Raw genomic sequence first — 22,253 nt, 5'->3', positions numbered from 1 at the left:
CCCCGGCGAGTCAGCGCCTCTAAAGTTCTTTGAAGATCGCCGCTCTCTTCAGAGCTCCGAATTCGCGTCCGCTCTGCTGAGCAGGGCCGGAAAAACTGAGTCATCCTGGGAGCCCCTCCCCCGAGGATCGCAAGTTTGTCCGGCCCTGCGCAAGAGACGGAGGAGGAGCTACCCACTAGTGCTGACTGCCCCACTCCGGACCACAGGAGAAAGTTCAATTCTGCCACTGGAAAATTTAGTCTGGATTCAACTCAATAGAAAAATGTTTTGTAGAGAAAACAGGTCCTCTGCAGTGCAGAGCTTTTTCATAACTAGAATGCTCTTTCCCTGACGTAGGCTATAAATGAGTCTGCACAGGAAGGGACTGGGGGAGGGAATATTTTAGAAGTAAATATGCAGGGGATAAGGACTTGTTTGGTTCAGTTTAGTTGACAGAGAAGACAAAGGGGACTACCACAACAAAAATTATCATAGGTGTTAACAATACTAGCTCTTAATTAGCTCAGCAGCACTTATTCTATTGTTTCTGCAGCTGTTAATCTGCTGGGCAAGTTTTCCTTGGAATTATATCTGGGTCACTCCAACTAAACCATGCTAAGCATACATCTATGTTTTTGTGCATTAAAATTATTTCATCAAACAATACTACAAAAATAAAATTTCTTTTTAAAATTCTATTTTTTTAAAAAAACCTTAAACTAAATACACACACACACATACACACACACACACAAAATTTACTGTAATATTTAACATAATTGTGCTAAGGCAGCTAGGTGAATTATTTATTAAAGCTGGCTTTCAATGACAGAAAGTTAGGAGTAGTAGACCAGTAAACCTAAAAAGTGATGCAAACAGAGATCCTCACACATTACTATTTAGAAAAATAAAAATCTACTAAAATACATAAAATGTAAATGCTCTGTGGCTGATTTGCTGTGACAACCAGTCATGCACTGTGGTGTCTGAGGTTCACTACGGATACAACAGGCTGTATGAGGGATAGCAGCGCTGCAGTGCGTACTTCCACCCACCCTTCAATTTGTTCTCCAAGTACAGGAAAAACATTTTGCCCCAGTATATTTTTTTCATGGATAATTATAAATATGTAACATAGAAGGTATACTTGATTTTTCTTAATCCTTCTCACACCTTAGAGACGAATATCATATATGCTGCACCCAACAGATGTATGAGACAAGAATAAGAAGTTACACTGTGCAATAATTAAGTTGGCATAACCAAAGTAAACTAAAAGAGTGATTCTGACCAATTAATTTGTTTAAACCTCACCCCCCCCTGCTTCGGTTCAATCTTGTTAATTCCCTGTGTATTAAGTCAGAGGCACAAATTATTACAAAGAGCATCTCATGCTTCCTATAGGGGAAGGATATGTACACATTTCTCTTAACTTCACGCTGTTCAGTATTCAGTAGAAGTGCAGTGCCATTCTTGTAAATATTGCTGTACGATATCATTTTTAAAAATCATTATAGCTGCAAAGAAGTACCAAGTCAGACTTCAGCACCTAGACAGAGAAGTTAAATTGTGTTTTGGTAGTGAGACTAGATTACGCTAATCCACTCAGGCACCATTTAATGTTAAGAGAAGAAAATGGCAATAGATAGGGTCAGCAGCTTGCTTTACCTGGAGATCTCCAGAAAGTCAGACTTAAACTAAACAAACATCAAGCCGCAGTGAGCATCATTGGAAGCTTTGCATTGCTTTAATGTAGATAAACTAAGTTCTTTTCCTTGGTGAAGCGGATGGTCATCCTGAAGAAGCACACAAAGAATTCATGGTATTTTTCAAGTAATGGTCTTCAGTTGAACAGCTATGGTTTCAAACTTCAAAAGTGACAGTATGGGTTCTGTCGGCAGGTTGAGTTTGAAGCAGCCTTATGGTGTATTTATCTCAGAGGAGTTTTGACTGGATGACATATCAGAGTCGGTGCTCTCCTTGCATTTCTCCAGATCATGAAAATAAGGATGATATAAGGCATCATAAGCTGATATCCTCTTTGCAGGGCTGAATGCTAAACATTTCTGTATACAGGAAAAAATGAGACAGTCATAAACCTGGAGGCTACATTTAATCTGACACAATGATTATGAGATGCACCTCAATGAAGACTTTCATTGATTATGATTAAAGAACAATAATGGAAAAATTGGTTTTGTTTTGTTTATAGCCCTTCTCTTTCACCATGAACGAGAGAAAGAAACTGCAATACTTAATGTTTAAAGTGACTTCAACACACTTTATTTACGGATCTTTCCTTAAGATGTAATCTGAAGACTTGGCATTAGTGTCTGTCATCAGTAGCAATGTTAATTGAATAAATATGTACTGCTTTTTTGACAAGCAATGCAAAAAAGAGGGGAGCTGCTTCTAAAGTTTTAATGCGGCAGATACTTACAAGTAGCAAATCTTTGCCTAGGTCGTCAATATCAGCTACAAAATTTTCAATAGGCTGTGGGGTTCTAGATGTGAAGGCATTTCTTGGAAGGGCAACATCATTAGGCCAATCTTCTTCTTCTGGAAGCCCAATTACACTGTGCAAGAAACAAACAAACAAGGATTAGTTTCAGATAAAATACTAATGCGTACTTCTAATAGATCCATCTTTGTTCTTTCTCATGAGTAATTTTCTTAGTGCTCATATTGGTGTATTCCCATTCAAGGAAAGGTCATAGTTTTTCTTCTGTACAGACTACTTTTTTTGGAGCCTATGGAGTTTACATTCTGGGACAGATATACTCTGATTTTTACTTAGAAATACCTTTACAGTATGTGCTCCCAAATATTTTCATCTTTACAATTGATCAACTTAACACAGAACAAAGAGAGTCTGGTCAGACAGACTCTAGAGTGCCCTTTCAAAAACAGTTGCTGATAGAAAGCTGGGAAATCAGGGAAACTTAGCAAAAAACCTAGCTGAAATATTTAGCAATCTCTTCATATGCTCTGTTCCATATAAAACTGTTACACTCATGGAGCATGACCCACATTTCTTCAAGGCAAAACATAATCTGGCTATAGATGCAGAGAAGTTAGCTGTGTTAGTCTGTGGTAGCAAAATCAAAAAGAGTCCAGTAGCACCTTTAAGACTAACCAATTTTATTTTAGCATAAGCTTTCGAGAATCAAGTTCTCTTCGTCAGATGCCTGACGAAGAGAACTTGATTCTTGAAAGCTTATGCTAAAATAAAATTGGTTAGTCTTAAAGGTGCTACTGGACTCTTTTTGATAATCTGGCTAGAAACTGACATGGCTTTGATGTGCCAGTAGGGTGCAGAATTGCTCTTGTTTCGAAGCAACCTGTTTCTTCTAGTGCCTGTATTGAAACGAAGAGCATTTCCAGATGGAAGATTTTTAGAAGTTAGGGGTGCTGATTTATCCTACCCAGTGACCTCAAATTGTATGGCATCAATCCCATACTGATCCTGCTAGAGCTAAAGGTAGTAGGATGATCATCCAATGGTTTGCAAACTTCCGTAATTTTTTTACTTATCTCCAGTTTTATTTCTTGTATGACAGCTTTAGTACTAAATATTGGATCTGTTGATGATGATCAGCTTTGTTTTTGTTTTTTTGACACAGCCTTTGAAAGAAATTAAAGTTGCATTCAGTGACCTTCACTGTAAACTCTTTTTATTGGAGACACTTTGTTGACATCAGTTAAACAACTCCAATTCCAATACAAAATTTCATCAATAATATTTAAGATTTCTCCACAAGCTAGTACAAAAGAGAATAACAGAGGATACTAAGTATGCATGATTCTATATTATTAATGATAAGCCTAGAAAGAGCATGGGTGGAAGAAAGTGTCTGAGGAAAGCCACTGTGAGCGTTTCAAAGAGGACAAAAATGAAATAAACCCATGTCAAAATTATAACCACAGTCATAAGAAATAAGAATGTTTTATTGACTAACAATAGAAGTTTAGTTGGTTTACAGCATTTGACTGTGCCATGAAAGCTTGTGCATACATGAACTGTGGAAGGAAGGTAACATGATTTACACTTCAGTATTTTTCATGGTCTCAGTTTTGACTAAAGATACCCATGATGGTAGTTAAATATGTATAACGCAAGAGTGTTGAGTGATGAAATATGCAGTCATCCCCTAGATAGATGTGCATCTGATCATTTCATAAAGTCACACACACGCAAAAAGATAAACAATGTTCACTGGATCCTAAATTTTTGAGCTGGCTCCTTGATCCAATTTGTCAAGGCTTGATCTACTCTGCAAACGTTTATGCTGGAATACAACTTTGTTAGTTTTTAAGGTACCCACAAGATTCTTGTTATTTTGGCTGCAGCTTTATGTGGCTACCTCCCTGGAACAAATAAAATGTGCGGGAGAACTGGTGGATGACCCTGCCTCACAGAAGGTAAAGACCAAATGACCTTTCCCTTCCAAATGAGCTTTCTCCCATTCTGCCTCCTGCCATCAAATATTCATTAAAATTTACTCTGTACTCTTTCCTAAGCCCATTGACTTCAAAGGACTTAGAAGAGTAAGTCCGATTAGAATCACACTGTAAATTAAAAGCCCCTCCAGCTGTGAAAATGAAGAAGTGCATATGCAAAGCAAGAGAGATACTAGAACTATTAGAAGATGCTTGCTTCACTGGGAGGAACACTTACCGATCTCACCACCTTTTGCAACTGGAGTAATAATGAATGTCTTGTGGCTGCACAAATTGCGCTAGCTTTTTCTCTTTATGATTAATGGGTAAATTCTTTTTGATCAGGTAATGATACAAGTAAAAACAGATAGAAAAGCATGTATGTGGCAGCTGTTAGTTTAATCTTATCCTGGATCATTTTCTCACCAGAAATGCTACCGAAAATGTGGTACTTAAAGTCTATTGTGTTTCCTTTTCACTATGACAATATGCGTAGTGTAGGCATCAAAGTACTCTTTATCTAATCAAACCAGATATAAATGAATTGAAAGGATAAGAGCCGGAAAGTCCAAATCATCAACTTCTTGACCTAAGCACATTAAGAAGAGCCCTTCGGTATCAGACCAGTAGTCCATCTAGTCCAGCAGCCTATTCACACAGCAGCCAACCAGTTGCCCTTCAGGGCCAACACACATTTTAGGTTGTTCAGGAAAAGCTGTTTGCGGGCATGACAAATTAACTATGCCAGTGACTCATGTACACTGGACATAGAGAACAAGAAATGACAGCCAACATGCTTCAACCAAAACCTTGCAATTAAAAAGTTTTAGGTAAAAAACCCTCTAAGATCTGATATGGTAAAGTTTGAAAGCTGGACAGTACTCACACAGTCAAATGTACTGCTTGAATTTTTGAAGCTCTAAAGCTTCAGAAACTGCTCCTGAAAATGGAAGGAACTGGTGTGAAACAAGCAGATCTTTGATCTGATCTGTTCGTTCCTGTTTGATCTTTGATCTGATCTCTTCATTCCTTTTTGTGCCAAATTGCCTGCACCCAAATGTCCCTTTCACACAGAAAAGCAAATTCAGATGTGCATGTAATTGACACTTGCAGTTCTTGAGTGATGTATGCATATCTGTTGGGTTGTTATGTTTTGGCAGAAAGACATGGCACTCTTATAGAGACAGTGATGGATTGAAAGAACAGTTGGAGAATGTCAGGACTAGAGGTGGGTACAGACTGGAAGGGTTGTTCCAAATAGGAGAGCACAAGTCTCCTTACCCCAGGCATGGGGAAGGCACACTCCCAAGCCCATGAGGAGGGGGCAGCCACCAACAAAACTCACCTCACCAACGCAGTGGGTGTGGGGCCTCCCCACCCCCCACTACAAGTGCCTGTCACCCCTGGTGGAAGGAAGGGCGGCAGGCCCCTGAAGCCTCCTGGGCCTGCGAGGAGGGGGGGGGGACTTACAAAACCCAATGCAGTGTGACCGCCCCCCATTCACGAGGGGTGTTGGGAGCTACCCCACCCCACTACAAGAGCCCATTGCCCCAGGGGAAGGAAGGGCAGCAGGCCCCTGAATCCTCCCAGGCCTACGAGGAGGGGGCGGCCACTGACAAAACCCACCTCAACAATGCAATGAGGCCACCCCCCATTCATGAGAGGGGTGCTGGGGCCACCCAACCCCCCACTATAGGAGCCCATTGTCCCCAGGGGAAGGAAGGGTGATGGGCCCTTGAAGCCTCCCGGGCCTGCGAGGAGGGTGCGGTCACTAATGAAACTCACCTCAAGAACGCAGTATGGCCATCCTCCAGTCACAAGGGGGGTGTTCAAAACTACCACACCCCCGCTACAGGAGCCCGTTGCCCTCGAGGGAAGAAAGGGTGGTGGGCCTCTGAACACCTCCCAGAATCGCGAGGAGGGGGTGGCCACTGACAAATCCCACCTCGCCAAAGCCGTGGCTGCCCCCTGTCACAAAGTTGGAGTGTTGGGGGCCACCCCCCACTACAGAAGCCCATCGCCACTGGGGGAAGGAAGGGCGACAGGCCCCTGGCCACCTCCTGGGCCCATGAGGAGGGGTGGCCATCGATAAAAGACACCTCACCCTGATGGCCTCCCCCTCAAGAGTCCTGTCTTTTAGTCTCTCCAGGCCCAGGTCTGCTTCCTTATGATGGTTGTTCTCCCTCCCAGAGTCGGCACGGCCAGCCCGATGGGGAGATTTCTATTCCTCCAAGGAGACTCTCCCCCCCAGGATTAAGCTCCCCTCGTGGATCGCCTCTGTCCTTTCCTATACAAGGATAGTCCTGTCTCCCCAAAGAACATCGACTCCCACCCCCCAAAATTTAACCTCCTCTCATAGATTGTCCTCATGTCCTTTAAAAGAATATTCCTGCTGTCTCGCCAAAAACATCTCCTTGACTGTCCCCTCAAAGAGTACTTCTCTCCCTCCCCATTCCAGTCCCAGAACAGGTTTTCTGCTCCCAGGAACTGTGATTCCGTTCTCTGAGGAAGATTCTCCAACTCCATCCCATGTTTTCATTGCAACTTTTTGGTACTGCAAGCCAACGCAAGTCAATTGATGTTTGTGGCTCCTATTCTATCGACTGGAAGTTTCCTCTGGAAGTTTCCTTGGGGCGGCCACTTTGGGGGTTTGTAACTTGGACATCTGAACTGCAATTTTCAGCAAACTTGGAGGGTGGCTGGAGGACAGCCTGCTGAAGACTTACTGTGAGTTTGACATCTGTGAGTGCGCAGGGGGCAGTCCGAGGGACCCCAGAAGTGATGGACCATGGACCAACAAACCAGTCCGTGAACCGGGAGGGGTCCATGAAAAATTCATGTCCCATGGTCTGTGAAAGGCGACAGACCACAGGCTGACGGTCTGTGTTTTTTTTCCCGGTCCGTGCCCACCTCTAGTCAGGACAGATAAAGGATGCAAGTTAAATACTTGTATGAATTCCCCTTTTGGCTCTCTTCCAAGCCAAGGGCAGTCTAGTCAATAGTTTGGATCTAATAATCTTTTCTGATAAAAAAGGAAGGATTCCCTTTGACAACCCCCTCCAAGCTATGCTGAGGATCATGGGACATACATGTACGCAAGCCATGTGGGACAAAGGCTGTAGTAGGTAGGAGAATCAATCCAATCTACCCCCTACCCCTCTCTCCAAGGAGCTAAGTTTGTGACAATGTACTATGGGCGCTGCTGATGAATGCCCAGTCAGTCCATGCATCTTTTTAGTTGTGACTGGGTTTCTTGAACAAAGAGGTTGGTCTGGCACCCTCTCTTTTGAGATTTAGATGCCAAATTAGTATTTCATTTGGCTTTTGGTTGTTATCTGCTGACCTTTCCTATTTTGAATCTGCTGTTTTAAACTTGTTCACTGCTTCTGGTTAAAGTTCCTCTAGTTTGGCTCTGTTGCATTTGCCTCAGTAATTACATGGCTGTTTTATAACTTGTCTAATGCAGTCTCCTTACTTAAATCTCCTTTTGTTGGTTTATTTATTTTATTGCTTGGTTTTGTTGAAGTGCTGTGGACATTTTTTTAAAAGATATAAATCTTTCAAATAAATAAACCCATTAATCTCCATAAGCCCTTTGAAAAGAAAACAAAATGGCATAAGACTGTCACAAACGGTGATCAGCTGGCTCAGGAACATTTTAAATCAATTATTCTTTGAACACTGTATTCCAAGAATGTGTGTTTTTCTAATTAAAGAAAAACTTCTAATTAAAGAAAGGGTGTGTTTTTCTAATTAAAGAATAGATCTAACTGGGACATAAACTGCTTGCAATCTACAGTTATTTTCTCCAGTTTATTGCTTTAATAGCCGGATTAGTTGCAATTAGAAATTACATGACCGGAAAACACAATCTAGGCTTTCCGCACCAACTCTTATTCCACACTTTGATTGCACTGTTATCTAACTACTGATACTGGATCAAGGTTAGCACCGCAGAAGTACTAAAGGCTATTGTTCTACAGAAGAAATTATCTGTAACGTGGTTGATATTAGCCAATCTGTACTGTAATATCTTTTTATAAAAATTTTTTATTGAATGTTTACATCATACAGAAAAATATACAATAAGTTGCTTAGATGGTATCAGATGAATTTATGATACATACTTAGTAAACAGTCAATAGTACACACCCATAAAATGTTTTTACTGTACTTTATCAACCAATACTTGATCTATAGCCATTCATAAACTTAGCAAAGCATGGGAAAGCTCTGAGTTTGGCCAAGGACTTTTATTGTAATATCTTCACATAATAAATTGAGGGCAGATAGACTGAAACTAGCTGTGCCTGAACTGGAAATAATACAAAAAAGAAGGCTAGATAGGTGATCTAGCACTGACTTTGCATAGCAGAGGAGTGCTTTACTGGCAGATTCCTGAAAATGCAGGGCAGTATGAGATAGTATTGCTACTCTTTGATTTAAAAAGACAAACCAAAGATCTGTATGAGCACCACGGAAATAACACACAGTGAGGATATTCACAAATGTTTTAAAAAATAAAAATTCACAAAACAGTGTGGAGAGGAAGCGTTTGTGCTATTGCTAACATCTTTGCCAGCAAACAGCCAGTAGATGTTGATGACACTCAGGCAGTCACATGCCACATAGTAATCCCCAAGCAGTGGGAACTCAAACTGGAGAGAAAATTGCATTTCTGTAAATATCCAGTGTGAGAAAAGTTCAACAGAACCAAAACCTAGAAGGAAAGTGCCTGGAGTCGATGGAACAGCAAGAGCAGCAAGGTAAATGCTCCAGAAGGGGAGACAGTCCAACACGCCAGAGATGGCAGAGGACTGTGAGAAAATCCATCCCCTCCAGAGTGATCTCCGCTAGCTCTGTCTTTCAAAACTACGCTTCCCAGCTAACATTGCATCTCCCGACACTTGACAAATACATGCCCAGGCGTCTCATGTAGAGAAACTCTTAGAAACTCATCTACTCAGAATCCTACTTAGGTCTATTCAGTGGGGTGTACTCCCATGAAAGGTTATTTGGATTGCATTGTTATTGTGCTAAAGTCAATCACCTAGAAATGCCCTGACAAATGATGCAGGAAATTATTACTCACTCAAAGATTTTCCCTAGTTGATCGACATCAGAGTTTCCACGAAAAAGGGCCCTGAAAAAACAGCGAGAGAGAAACATTTTAAAGAGAAGACTTTTTATATATGAATTTTTTTACTTTTCCCCATGTGTGGCTTTTTCATGTGCTTTCCCATTATAGCTGTCCAAGCTCCAGTTTCCCATCAACCAAACCCAAATGTTGAAATCCATCCAACATATGGTGGCAGCAGAGTTCACTGTACGGGCCCTCCAAACAACAGTTGCTTCCCACCACCTGGTGACTGTTAAAAACATCAATGCTCATTAAAGATAAAAAATGTTTGTTGCTGTCTACTCTGAAAGACGTATCATAACATTTTCCTTCCATCTGAAATGCTGCAAAGTTAAAAAAAAGGTTATGTGTTTCTCATGATTAAACCTAATACTTTGGGTTAGCACCACTGACTACAACACCAAAAGTAGTGCACTTGAAATGGTGTAAGCAGTTTATGTCCAAATCTACTCTGTGAAACACAATTTGATTTACATTCTTTATACAGATGAGAGACACAAAACCATTATGAGCACGAGGAAGAGATCTGCATCTTCTGCTGCAAGAAAGCCGCTTACATTAAAAAGCGGAAAGACTTTTTTTGCAAGTCTCATACTAGTTCCTTAAGAATGACTAATCTTGAGCCAGGCAAGAGTATCAAAGCATTTTCAACAGATTAACTCACTGGAAACCACCTCACAGCATGACAAAATCCACCAAATATGTAACATAGGAAAGGGAAACTAATGTTTTTTTGGGACACACACACACACACACACACACACACAAGGCCTTCTATTTCTAATCCAAATACATTACAGAGCCACGTGAGAACCTCCAGTACTGCCAATACAGCAGCCTCAAATTCTGGGCTGGAAGCCAGATATAAAAGGCAAGAGAAGTAACTTCCAAAGACAAATATCTGGATTCTGTCATCATTTGTACAGTATAGCTAGCTAAGATGGCAGCTACACATTGTGATGTTCTTGTTTTCTCCATAATTCCACATCAAAGGTTTTCTGAAGAGCACTGCAACTTGACTCACGTTACTTCACTTTAAAGGTTTACCAGCACATATCATGCTGTCACAGCAAACTGCAATGTGCATGCTAAGAAAAATACAATTTCCCTAGACCTGCCGTAACTGTTGTTTAGATCTTCCACAATAACTAAATAGTGACAGTACAGGAAACTAAAAGATGCAATCCCATGCGCAGCTACCTGGACATAAGCCATAATGAACAGAGTAGGATTTACTACAGAGTAGATATGCATAGTATTGTGTTGTATCATGTATCTGGAAAGGCTCCTTTTTTGGTTTGCTGAGTTGATTCAGTGCATCTGACAGCCACAAAGGAACTGTGCCGATCCCTGAAAATCATAATGCAAAGTAGGGAATGGCTGTCATGGTGCAAAGAAGCAGCCACTTAAGGAATCCCTGCACTAACATGGCCCTGGCTATTCATTTTGGCAAACCCACTCCAGCTTTTGATTGGATGCGATATAGTTCTAGACCAGCCACAGAGGAAACTGCCACCTGGGCAAGTCCTGAGCCGCAACTGACAGCTTTGCACGCTTTGATCCATTTCTAATTACTTCGGCCCAGAGCCGTTTGCCTCCACAGCTTTGCATTTCCTAGTTTTCATTTTAAACATAACATTTTCCAGTGAGGTTTACTTCTTTCTCTTTGGTTAGCATATCTGTGTGAGTGGTTTAGGTGGGTAGCCATGTTGGTCTGCAGCAGAACAGCAGGATTTGAGTCCAGTTGTACCTTAGAGAGCAACAAGATTTTCAGGGTGTCAACTTTCAAAAGAAGGGAGTTTGAAGAAGGGAGCTTTGAAAGCTTACACTCTGAAAATCTTGCTGATCTCTAAGGTACAACTGGAATCAAATCTGTGTCTCTGTGTGAAGGAGGGGGCACAGGAGGGGGGCAGCTGTGGTTGGCTAGGGAAAAATGGTACACAATGACCATGAAAAATGTGGGTCTGCTATACTGAAGGTACTGACCTGAGTGTTAACTGTAACTGAAATTTACCATGGTGGCTTTGTTCATCCCACACGTGACTTATCAAGTAGCTGGAATCACAATAGTAAATTGAAGTCCAAGATCCAGTCAAGTCGAATTATATTTCACTCCACTTTTAAAGTTGTATGTAGCTTTAGTGGTGTAAAACACCAGCGTGTTTTATTTGAAGTACTGTACTGGGACTGGGTTTGAATTCAGGGTCATAAAACTTGCTAAGTGACCTTGGACCAGTTGCTCAAGAAATGAAGAAAACTGATTAACCTCATCTACATACACCATCCTGAGCATCTTGGAGGGAAGATGGAATATAAATGAGTGGAAGGAATAAAAAAAAAACCAGCCAGCACATGCCAACATAATTAAAGTGACCACCTGTGTAGGGTATCTGGGGCTGTGCTGTATACCACCACCATGCCATGATTGGCAAATCACTGTAAAACATTAGGCACACAGAGATGTGCCAGCATAGTTAATTCCATTGTAAAAGAAAGGGTTGTGAGATAATGTATGAGTCATCTTCAGATGAATCCTTTTTTTGAGATTTCTGCTCTGCTTACCTTGATCACAGAGCAGGACATGATAAAAGCGCCTTAGTAAAGGGGCGAATGCTACCTAAGGATTTTGCCAGGCTTCAGTTTTACTTCATGTTGCAATTTCATGTTATCAACTGAATGTCTGTTGAGTCTTTATCACAATATGAAGAGCCAGCATGGTGTAGTGGTTAAGAATGTCAGGCCCAGGTTCAAAACCCTACTTTGCAATGGAAACTCACTGAATTACCTTGGACCAGTCACCCTGTCTCAGCCTAATCTTCCTCACTGGGTAGTTGTTGTGAGGATCAATTGGAGGAGGAAAAATAACACTGTTATCTGTTTTGGTGTCGCCTCCCTTCATGCTGCATCATGAATTGCTTTCAAACTGTACTTGCATTTCAGAAGAAGTAGCACAGTGTTTGGGAAACGCAAGACCTAAGTGTCATGACTCAGTGCTAGGAGCAATATTGTCTGGATTGTGGACATATGCTGATTCCGCACACTTTGGATAATGCACTTAAAATGCACTTTATCAATCGTTTGAGGTGGATTTTTTCTTCCGCACACAAACAAATCCGTTCCAAATGATCTATAAAGAGGATTGGAAGTGCATTATCCAACCTGTGCGGTTAGAGGACCTCACCCAAAGAGTGGTGGTCAATGGTGTTTCATCAAATTGGAGGGAGGTGTCCAGTGGGGTGCCATAGGGATCGGTTTTGGGCCCGGTACTTTTAAATATTTTTATCAATGATCTAGATGAAGGGGTAAATGGGCTACTCATTAAATTTGCTGATGATACCAAATTGGGAGGAGTGGCAAACACCCAAGAAGACAGAGTTAAAATTCAACATGACTTGAATACTCTGGAGAAGCGGGCGGTTGTGAACAGGATACAATTCAACATAGGTAAGTGTACAGTATTAAATCTGGGCCACAAAAAGTGAAGCACAAATACTCTATGGGGCATACAGTTCTGGGTAGTAGTATATGCAAAAGAGATCTTGGGGTAAGAGTGGACTGTAAACTAAGTATGAGCAGTCAGTGTGATGCAGTGGCAAAAAAGGCAAACTCAGTCTTGGGTTGTATCAAAAGGGCCATTGCATTGAAATTGCAGGAGGTCATAGTCCCTCTCTATACTGTCTTGATCAGGCCGCACCTGGAGTATTGTGCGCAATTCTGGAGGGCCCACTTCAAAAAGGACAAAATCGAGCGGTTGCAGAAGAGAGCGACAAGGATGATCAGGGGTCTGGAGATTGAGCCCTACGAGGAAAGGCTGAGAGCCTTGGGAATGTTTAGTTTGGAGAAGAGGAGATTGAGAGGGGACATAATTGCTCTCTTTAAGTATTTGAAAGGCTGTCATCTGGAGGAGGGCAAGAAGCTGTTCCAGTTGGCAGCAGAGGATAGGACCCGAAGCAACGGGCTTAAATTACATGCAGAAAGGTACCAGCAGGATATTAGAAAAAACTTTTTAATGGTCAGAGTAGTTCAAAGGTAGAATCAGCTGCCTAGGGAGGTGTTGAGCTCCCCTTCACTGGCAGTTTTCAAGAAGAGGCTGGATGAATATTTGTCAGGGATGCTTTAGGCTTATCCTGCATTGGGCAGGGGGTTGGACTAGAAGGTCTGTATGGCCCCTTCCAACTCTGTGATTCTGTAAAATTCTGTAATCTGTTGAATGACTGAGGCAGCAATCAAATGATGGCTTCATCATATGCTCAGGCTCAACAAAGATCACCACACTCCTCATTTGTCACATGAATTGTTCCACAGGAATCGGAGTGAGAAGCCTAAAGGTGACAATGAATACCGATCCTGAATCTTTATGTCAACCCTTCGATTGGTAATGAACCTTGAAGTAAGATAAGAATGGTTTTGGTTTTCATGAAGATTAGAGCTGGGTTCTGCTACTGTTCTAAGAAAACCCTTATTTTTCTTATTAAAGAGGGTGATGTGATTATATACATTGGCCGTGATCCAGATGAACTGTTTACATGCATGATAAGAAACACATTCACACACAGTTAAAATTTGCTTTTAGGGCTGTTTTTTTTTACTACTTCAGCTCTTAAAGCTTAGAAAACAAACTAGTGTTCCATTTTAAAAGCCTATTTGCATTTTCAGTTTTGTGAGCTGCACTAGTGAAATCCATAAAGGAAACTCCACTTCTGGCACTGCACACCTGTCATAGGAGTGTGAGAATTATTCCTACACTGGGAGTCCTGGGTTCTATGTAACAAATATGCTCAGTGATGGCCCTACCTCACACATTCATACTTCCAAGATTTGTCCCCCAGGACAGGCATACTGGCCTGTGGACCCAGGTTCAACGGGTCTCTCAGCCTTTCCTCTTCTTATAGTCAGGCTCCAAGTCATTTCACTAGGATGCCGGCCACAAGCTCCTCTCTGATTGCTGTTTCCATCCCGTGAACCACGTCTAGCTGGTTGTTTGGTATCTTCCTCCTTGGTTGTCAATTTCAAGTGTCATCTGCTTTCCTAGCTTTTCCTTGCCCCAGAAAGATGGGATTGGATCTCACCCCCTTCCTCCTCCTGAAAAGAAAGATTTCATTTCCCTGTCACTTCCTGACTCCTCCTTGATCCTTGCCTTGTCCTTCTCAGCTACCTGGCTCTATTTACATATCCTGGCTCAGTGGTTCTACTTACATATCCTGTTTCAGCAGCGAGAGGGACATGCTGCAGTGCTATTTCCTAGCACATCACTGGGGTCCCCTGTCCACACAGTGGCCTCAGCCATCTCCTCCCAGATCTCTCTGCCCTACACCATGGCTTCCTGCTTGTGTGGTGGCAACAACTGCCCAACCATGGGCTAGGTGCCTCATCTGTGCTAGCCAAACAGTGCCCAGGAGATGTAAAGCTGATCATGTGACTGATTTGTACCAGCTGAGCAGCCACACTGGCATGCATTTAGAGACAACTGCACCACATGTTACAAGTTGTGGTGTACTTAGCTATGTGTAAATGGTTCCTCTGCAGTGCCAACTTCAGCAGAGTTGCAGTCAATGGGCTTAGAAAACCATAACTCTGTTAGGATGGGACTACTGAACTAGTGCTTTGCAGAGTGACTAATTCGAGACCTGTCCTTGTTGCAAAAGCAACAAAATGTCCTGTTGCTTCTTAAAGACTAACATGTCTGTAACTGTTGCCACCTAAGATTTTGGAAGCTAAAGCCCATTTGATCAGATGCAAGCTTCCATGATATAGCAGATGTTACGATAAATGTTGGCACTTAAGGTGCCACACAAGTCTTCACTGTTTTGGCCTTACAGAGAGGAATAAAAACTGCAAAACAACCTTTAACGTGTTTGCTCTCCTTCCCGTTATGAAGTAAAACATAATAAAGAAATGAATTACAGCAGAAAAACCCAGTTTTCAATTAAAAGGTCACAAGACCTTCCTTGAACAGTAGCTAAATTTTAAGAAATCAAAAACTCCTCTTTAATAAAAACAACAAGAAGGAATTTACTTCTGCCTTCATGTTTTATAGCTTCCGCTCTGGCACGACAGGGAAGTCCAGAATTCTAGGGGTTAAGAGCACAAAAAAAGTAGGGACAAAAATACTGAAGGCTCCTTTTGGATAGTTATAGGAAAAGGAAACATTATACTAAAACAATATGGAAATCTAGTGTAAATTTCTGCAAATGAATGAAAAATGCTCCTCAGCTGTTTCTCTTAAAAAAGGAATATTAAGATATATGAAAGATATGTGGAATCAGTTCTATGATGGTTGTTTTATACACTCATATCCTCATCCCATATTATGTTCATTGACAGCTCACATCTTAAAGGGTGTGTGTGCCTTAGAGTGGCAGCGGCAAGGATGTTTGTGAGCAACTGCTGCTTTGGCTACAAGCCTAGCCCTTGCCAGAAATGAGGGGTGGCCAGGCGCCCTGTTTACACCTTGGTGTGTCCCCCATGAGCAGGGGAGGGCACCTCTCAAGCCAGGTGGGGGTGCAGTGGGATTGCAGGGTCTTTGTTCCTTCTGCATCCAGGGAGTGGCATTGGCAGCAGCATTGTGGAAAGTGGCATTGGCAGGCAGTGGCAATTTCTGCCACGGACTGGCTCTACCTTTGCCTGCCACCCATGGAGCTATCAATAGGAGCTCTTGTGCGACTGGAGGATGGTGCTGGAGTTTGCAGGAAAACCAGGGAACATATTCTGTTAGCCATGACTGGCTGAGCTTCCCTGCCAGCGTATCTCCCTCCTGAATGTCCTTAGGGATCCAACTAGCAGTGCCTAAGTTGGACAGGCGGCTGGCCACCCATGCCTCAGCAGGACTTAGGATTGCTCTGTGAGTGATGTAAATTAACAATGATATATATATTAAAAAGTTCAGTAGCACCTTTAAGACTAACCAACTTTATTGAGGCATAAGCTTTCAAGAACCACAGATCTCTTCGTCAGATGCATCTAACACGGCTAACTCCTCTGGATGATATGATCATATATGGATTTATCTAAAGAGCCCATGAAGGGTAAGATGGGCGATATCAGTGGCTGGCGGGCCTGGCGGGCTTGGGGAGGCAGTGGCAGGCCACCTCCCCTCTAGGGGGCAGGGGGTTTGGCTGCTTGCAGGCGGCACCCCCCATGTATCCACATGCCAGGCCTCAGAGAGGCTACTTTCTGCACGGCTGGAAGGTGGGTGACTGGCGGGCTCAGGGAGGTAGTGGTGGGCCACCTCCCCTCTAAAGGGTGGGGAGTTTGGCCGCTTGCCAGCAGCACCCCCCATGTGCCTGCCTGCCAGGTCTCAAAGAGGCTACTTTCCGGATGCCAGGGAGATGGGTGATGTCAGTGGCCACCGCATTTACCAAATGACCCAGCAACAATCTGCTAAGAATACCCTCCAGCAAGACATGGAGGCGAATGTGGAGGCCTTGCACACACAAACACACACCCTGGTGGGTCAGAGCAGGACCCAAAGGCGGTGGTAGTGCCGTGGTAGTCCCTTGTGCCCCAAAGCGGCGGCCGCAGACATCACCCACCTTCCTGTCTTCATGGAAACAACGCGATAGGCAGGACATGTCATTGGGAAGGGTTGTATTGGTTCCACAGAGGGAACTTGAAAGAGGGACGGGGAACTTGTCTGGGAGTGGAGGACAAAGGGTTACCAGCCACATTGTGGAGTGGGAGCGGGAAGACCCAAACATTTGTGAACCGTCAGCCAAGAAACCAACTGAGCTTGGCTCCGGACCTTGGAGCAGCCCCGACAAATAGGGGGGGGGGCTAGAACAGCAGCAGCTGACATTGGCCACCTTCCTGCCTTCGTGGAAAGGACGGGAGTCACGGGACCCATTCTCCCTTGCTCAGAGGGGACAGCCGGTTCCGTTGATAGGGGGCACAGTGTGGTACAACCACATGTGCAACAGCTCCTGAGCTGCTCCTCATGCTCAAAAGCGGTGGCAGCTGACAGCACCCACCTTCCTGCCTTCGCAGAAAGAAAAGGATGGGCAGGAGAAGTTGTTGGGAACGGTTGTAGTGGTTCCATCCAGAAAGGGTGAGGTTGAAAGAGGGACCGGGAACTTGTCAGGGAGAGGATGCGATGGGCAGGACAAGTCATGGGGAAAGGTCGTATTGGTTCCATTCAAAGAGGGAGAGGTTCAAAGAGGGAACGGGAAGTTGTCTGGGAGAGGAGGACAAAGGGTTACCAGCCGCATTGCAGCGCAGGACTGGGAAGACCCAAACATTTGCGAGCCATCAGCCGAGAAACCCACTGAGCTTGGCATCGGACCTTGGAAGCAGCCTTGGGAACTGAGGGGGGCTAGACCGTGACACCACCACTCCCAGATACCTGACCAGATCAGGCACTGATAATAATCAGTGTGAGCCCTCAGCCGAGGTGCCCACTGAGCTTGGCCCCAGAGCCAGGCAGCAGCCCTGGAACCAGAGGGAGGGGCTAGAGCCCTAGCCCAGCACTCCCAGAAACCTGACCAGATCAGGCACTAATTATAATCAATGTGAGCCCTCAGCCGAGGTGCACACTGAGCTTGGCCCCAGAGCCTGGCAGCAGCTCTGGAACCAGAGGAGATAGGTCCCTATCCCACCACACACACAAAAAATTCAAGCTCCAATGCACTCTCTCCAGTCTCTCTCCCAAAATGCTAGCAACAGCTCTCTCCCACTCCACTGCCTGCTGAAACTGTGAAAGCTAGAGCTTGGAGCACACTTCCTTTTATAACCAGAGGTCCCATAGAACAAAGCAGGAGGTCTGTGGTTGGCAGTCAGAACTGCCTAACAGGGTTTTCAGAGATGAGATTGGAGTTCTCATGGCTACAGAACACCCCCCTCCCTCCCCCCTGGTCTCTGCTCCTATGTAACCAATTTGGAGCTCCACACTTGGAAGGAAGAACTGCCCATCAAGCTAAGTTGGTCTTAGATTGGGGTTTCCAGGGAAACAGAAGGAGTGCAGACAGAGTTCAGGCAGTCCCTGCCTCTGTTGCCAAGGGAATTGATTGTAGGCACCTGACTGTCTGGCTTCATGAACAGTGGACGAATGCAACGAACGAGGCTTGCGACAACCACTTGTTCGTTTACAATGGCGTCTCATGAACGGCTTGTTCGCGAACAGCCAAATTGGGCTGTTCATGGTTTTTTTCTGTTCGTATTGCTGTTCGTACCCACCTCTAGTTGTAATCCACCTTGAATTTCAGTGAGAAAGGCAGATTATATTTAAAGAAAATAATTAAATAAAAAATAGGCCACTGTGATCAAATCATAATTTATGAGGTTCAGAAAAGGGGAAGCAAATTTACTGAGATTCTGAACTGTGTTAAAAGTATGTCAAAATGTAGCTAAGTCATATGAGAATTTGTGATAACGGTGCCATTATTAAGTGCAGTTTTTAGACTGGAATAGATTTTATTTTCATTTTTCACTTATGTCATTTTACTTCTACATTTTTTAGACAACAGCTTATAATTACCTTAGGCCTCACCAACTGAAAAAATGTCTAATCCAACTGCTACGATGGGAAAACTTTGAATAGCAAATGTTTAATGCCACTAGGTCAGTTTCTCATGGAATAAACTTTGCTTAACCAAACATACTCCTACTTGTATCAGCTGAAAGCGGTTTGTACACATGAATGAAAGCATGAAGAAAATTAACTTTTACTTCCTTGCAGCCTTTTATAACAGCAGCACAGAGCAAATAAACAAAATGGAATACAAGCAGTTAAGTTATTGGTTCATACAAATATGACAAGTACCTTGCAATTCAATCCATCCGTTCCTATTTCTAAAACTCTGTTTGAAAAAGAATTAAATTCTGCTACATGGATGACAAGTAGCTATGCAAGAAGGAAAAGGTTGGAATTTTGGAAAGGCCATATGTGCTCTGCTTGCAAAAGGTTCCACGTTCAGTCTTGCAAGTCTCGAGACCTAGACCTAAGATTCAGGATGTACCACTGCCAGCTGAAGTAGACCATACCGGGCTACAAAAGCAATGGTTTGATTAAGATTACAGAAACTTGATATGTTCATAAGGCAAATTATAGATCTCATCAACATTTTGCAAGATGCAAAGAGAAACATCAAAATCATAACAAATAATGGAAGGTATCAGGGTTTCCAGTTTTTAAAACAGGTCACTCTAGCTGTCCCTTTAACACCAGTTTGATCTGGTACAAATATCAGATGATATTGTTTAGGCTCCCTACCATGAAGTTTCAGCTGCCCATTTCTGCATATTAAACCTCTGTTAAAGGGATAGAACTTTTTCACTTGACCTGTTGGAAACCTTAGATTGGTGGGCTTTTCTGCATGCTCAGCTTATTCCTGATTTTCTCAGAAGTCGATCTACAAGCACTAGAATCAGTTTGGGTACAGTTCTTCTGCACATTTGCCCTCTCTCTACATTTTAACAGTTATGGAGTTGGTTTATTTTCTTCTTCACCTGCCCTAAATAATCAGGTTTTCAAGTGAGGTTACTGTCAGCAGTGTCATAGCACCCCTTTCCTTTTTTATTTTTACGACATGCTTAAGCTCTCTCCCTATGGTTCCCAGCTTTTGCCATTTTTTTAAAAAATCATCAATTTCATAATGTTATAATGACCTAATATTGTAACAATAGACATGGCAGGTTCTCTGATTCCCCAGCTTTCATTTTTTAAAAGTTAATTCCTAGCCCCTTCCACTGCTGAGATATAAGGAAAAAGGGCATATCTCCACAATGGAAGGGGCTAGACGCTTTTTTTAAAAAAAGATGAAAGTGGAAGATTCAGAGAACCTTCTGTGTTTATTGTTACAATGTTTTTAAAAGTAAGTGTCTAGCCCCTTCCATTTTGGAGATATGTCCCTTTCCCTTAAATCTGTGCAATGGAATGGACGAGACTAACTTTTAAAAAATGAAAGCTGAGGATTCAGAGAATCTGCTGCATCTATCATTACAATGTTAAGTTATTATAACATAAAGAAACTGATGATTTAAAAAACAAAGATTGAAAGTGAAACCAGGTAGGGGAAGGTAGAGGGAGCGAGGTGTGGTTTGACTACAACGAACAACCAATCATCTAAAAGTGGGTTGGAGGTGGGTGGGACAAACAAAACCAAAAGAAACATTAGACACAAGGAACACAGGCAACTCAGAATCGGCTTCCGGAAAAAGACTGGAGTAAAACTGTTATCAAAAGAACTGGGGGGAAACCAGGAGGAAACAAACAAACAAACAAACAAACAAACAAACAAACAAACAAACAAACAAACAAACAAACAAACCTGAAGTGAAAACTAAGGGCAAAAATGCATGTAGAAATCAGGGAATAAATTGAAGCTGTATGAGGCCAGAACCAACAAAATAAAACCATGTGAAAAAGCCCACTGTCCATCATCATCCATTATTTCTTAATACAGATCCAATACAACTGATTAAGTGGGTAATTGAAGGAGTGGAAAAACTCCATTAAAGGCTCCCATCTTTTCTTTCTCTCTACTATAATTGTTTAAAAAGTATGTTTTTCTGCAAAACAAACAGGAAGCAATTATTATACATGAACAGCCTAATAGTGTAGATATAGAATTTAGATTTCTACAGGGATAAAGAATCACATACTCATGTTTAGTTTGTCTCTTAGCATAAAATGTAAAAATTATTTGTAATGAAACATAGGTGATTAGCTTCAGAAGGTGGCTGGACTTTCAATCATTAGAAACCATCACACCACTAAATACCAAGCCATTATGCACAGAGAGGTGAAATTTCAACTTTTATAGCAGCTGTCCAGGTTTGAACATAAAAGACACAAAAGCAAGGCAAGGTGAAAACATGTAATTTAGGACAGCTGTCTTGGCTTACGATGAGTAAAAATATATAGGGAAAAATTAGAGCATTAAAGTCAGAGCGCATTTGCAAAAACAACAGCACAGCAAAGTGGCATTTTGTTCATTGCTTGTTAAAATTAAAACGATTGAGGTAGTGCATAAAACAGTAAACTATTTAGCAGGACTGCTGAGCTATCTTATTGTAACAAGATCAACATGTTAAATGACATCAAATTTGTTTTCAACTCAAAATTATAAAGTGTCTTAATTTTATCTGTATATTTATAGCTAAACTGAAACTTGTATACTATAAGATTTTTTGGAAATATCTGAAAAAACTTTCTTACAGTACTATCTTCACACATAGACTAATTTTTTAAAAGGCTAACAAAATGTTTGTTATCTATGGATTTCTATACATGTTCATAAGACAACCAGGACATGTCCATCTATGGAGCAACTATTTTTGTATCTCTCATCAGACTTCAATTCATTTGTAAGAAGATGAATTATATTTCAATAAAATTTCAAATCTGAATAAAGACTAGCAGACTGACCCTAAGCTCTTCTTTGCACTGATACCCTCCCAAAGTCTCTGTGAGGTATGGAATCTGTAAGCAAAGAACTTTCTGAGGAAAGTGAAATGGGTCCCGACAAGGCTTTGGTGGTGCCATTGGTCCAAAGTGTTCCTAGAATGGCCAACATTCTTTATAATAATTTATTTAGAATATTTATATTCTGTACTTCTAACCACAAAATGTTTCTCAAGGTGTCTTATAGGATGCTAAAATATAGTAAAATAGCATGTAAAGATTAAAAATGTAAGCAGTAAAATGATAAATATACTATACTTAACAATAAGCACTAGATTAAAACAGTCAAGTCAATAA

The 22,253-nt window shown here is 42.2% G+C and overlaps 1 protein-coding gene across 2 annotated transcripts in view; it reads right to left on the bottom strand.

Annotated features, from left to right (window-relative positions):
- Positions 1–725: 725 nt before the first annotated feature.
- Positions 726–22,253, bottom strand: part of CDK6 (cyclin dependent kinase 6) — a 139,851-nt gene continuing 118,323 nt past the window's right edge. For both annotated transcript variants that reach the window (XM_054991415.1, XM_054991416.1), the window contains 3 exons: positions 9,512–9,562; positions 2,420–2,555; positions 726–2,045 (listed from right to left, as the gene is read on the bottom strand). In XM_054991415.1, the coding sequence (XP_054847390.1) occupies positions 1,899–2,045; positions 2,420–2,555; positions 9,512–9,562 (334 nt within the window). In that variant the 3' untranslated portion in view covers positions 726–1,898. The remainder of the gene's footprint in view (positions 2,046–2,419; positions 2,556–9,511; positions 9,563–22,253) is intronic.

The sequence above is a fragment of the Eublepharis macularius genome, chromosome 11 (genome assembly GCF_028583425.1).
Source record: "Eublepharis macularius isolate TG4126 chromosome 11, MPM_Emac_v1.0, whole genome shotgun sequence".
In the NCBI taxonomy this organism is placed as follows: Eukaryota; Metazoa; Chordata; class Lepidosauria; order Squamata; family Eublepharidae; genus Eublepharis; species Eublepharis macularius.
The sequence above is the reverse complement of the archived record's forward strand: the minus strand, read 5'-3'. Positions and strand labels throughout refer to the sequence as shown.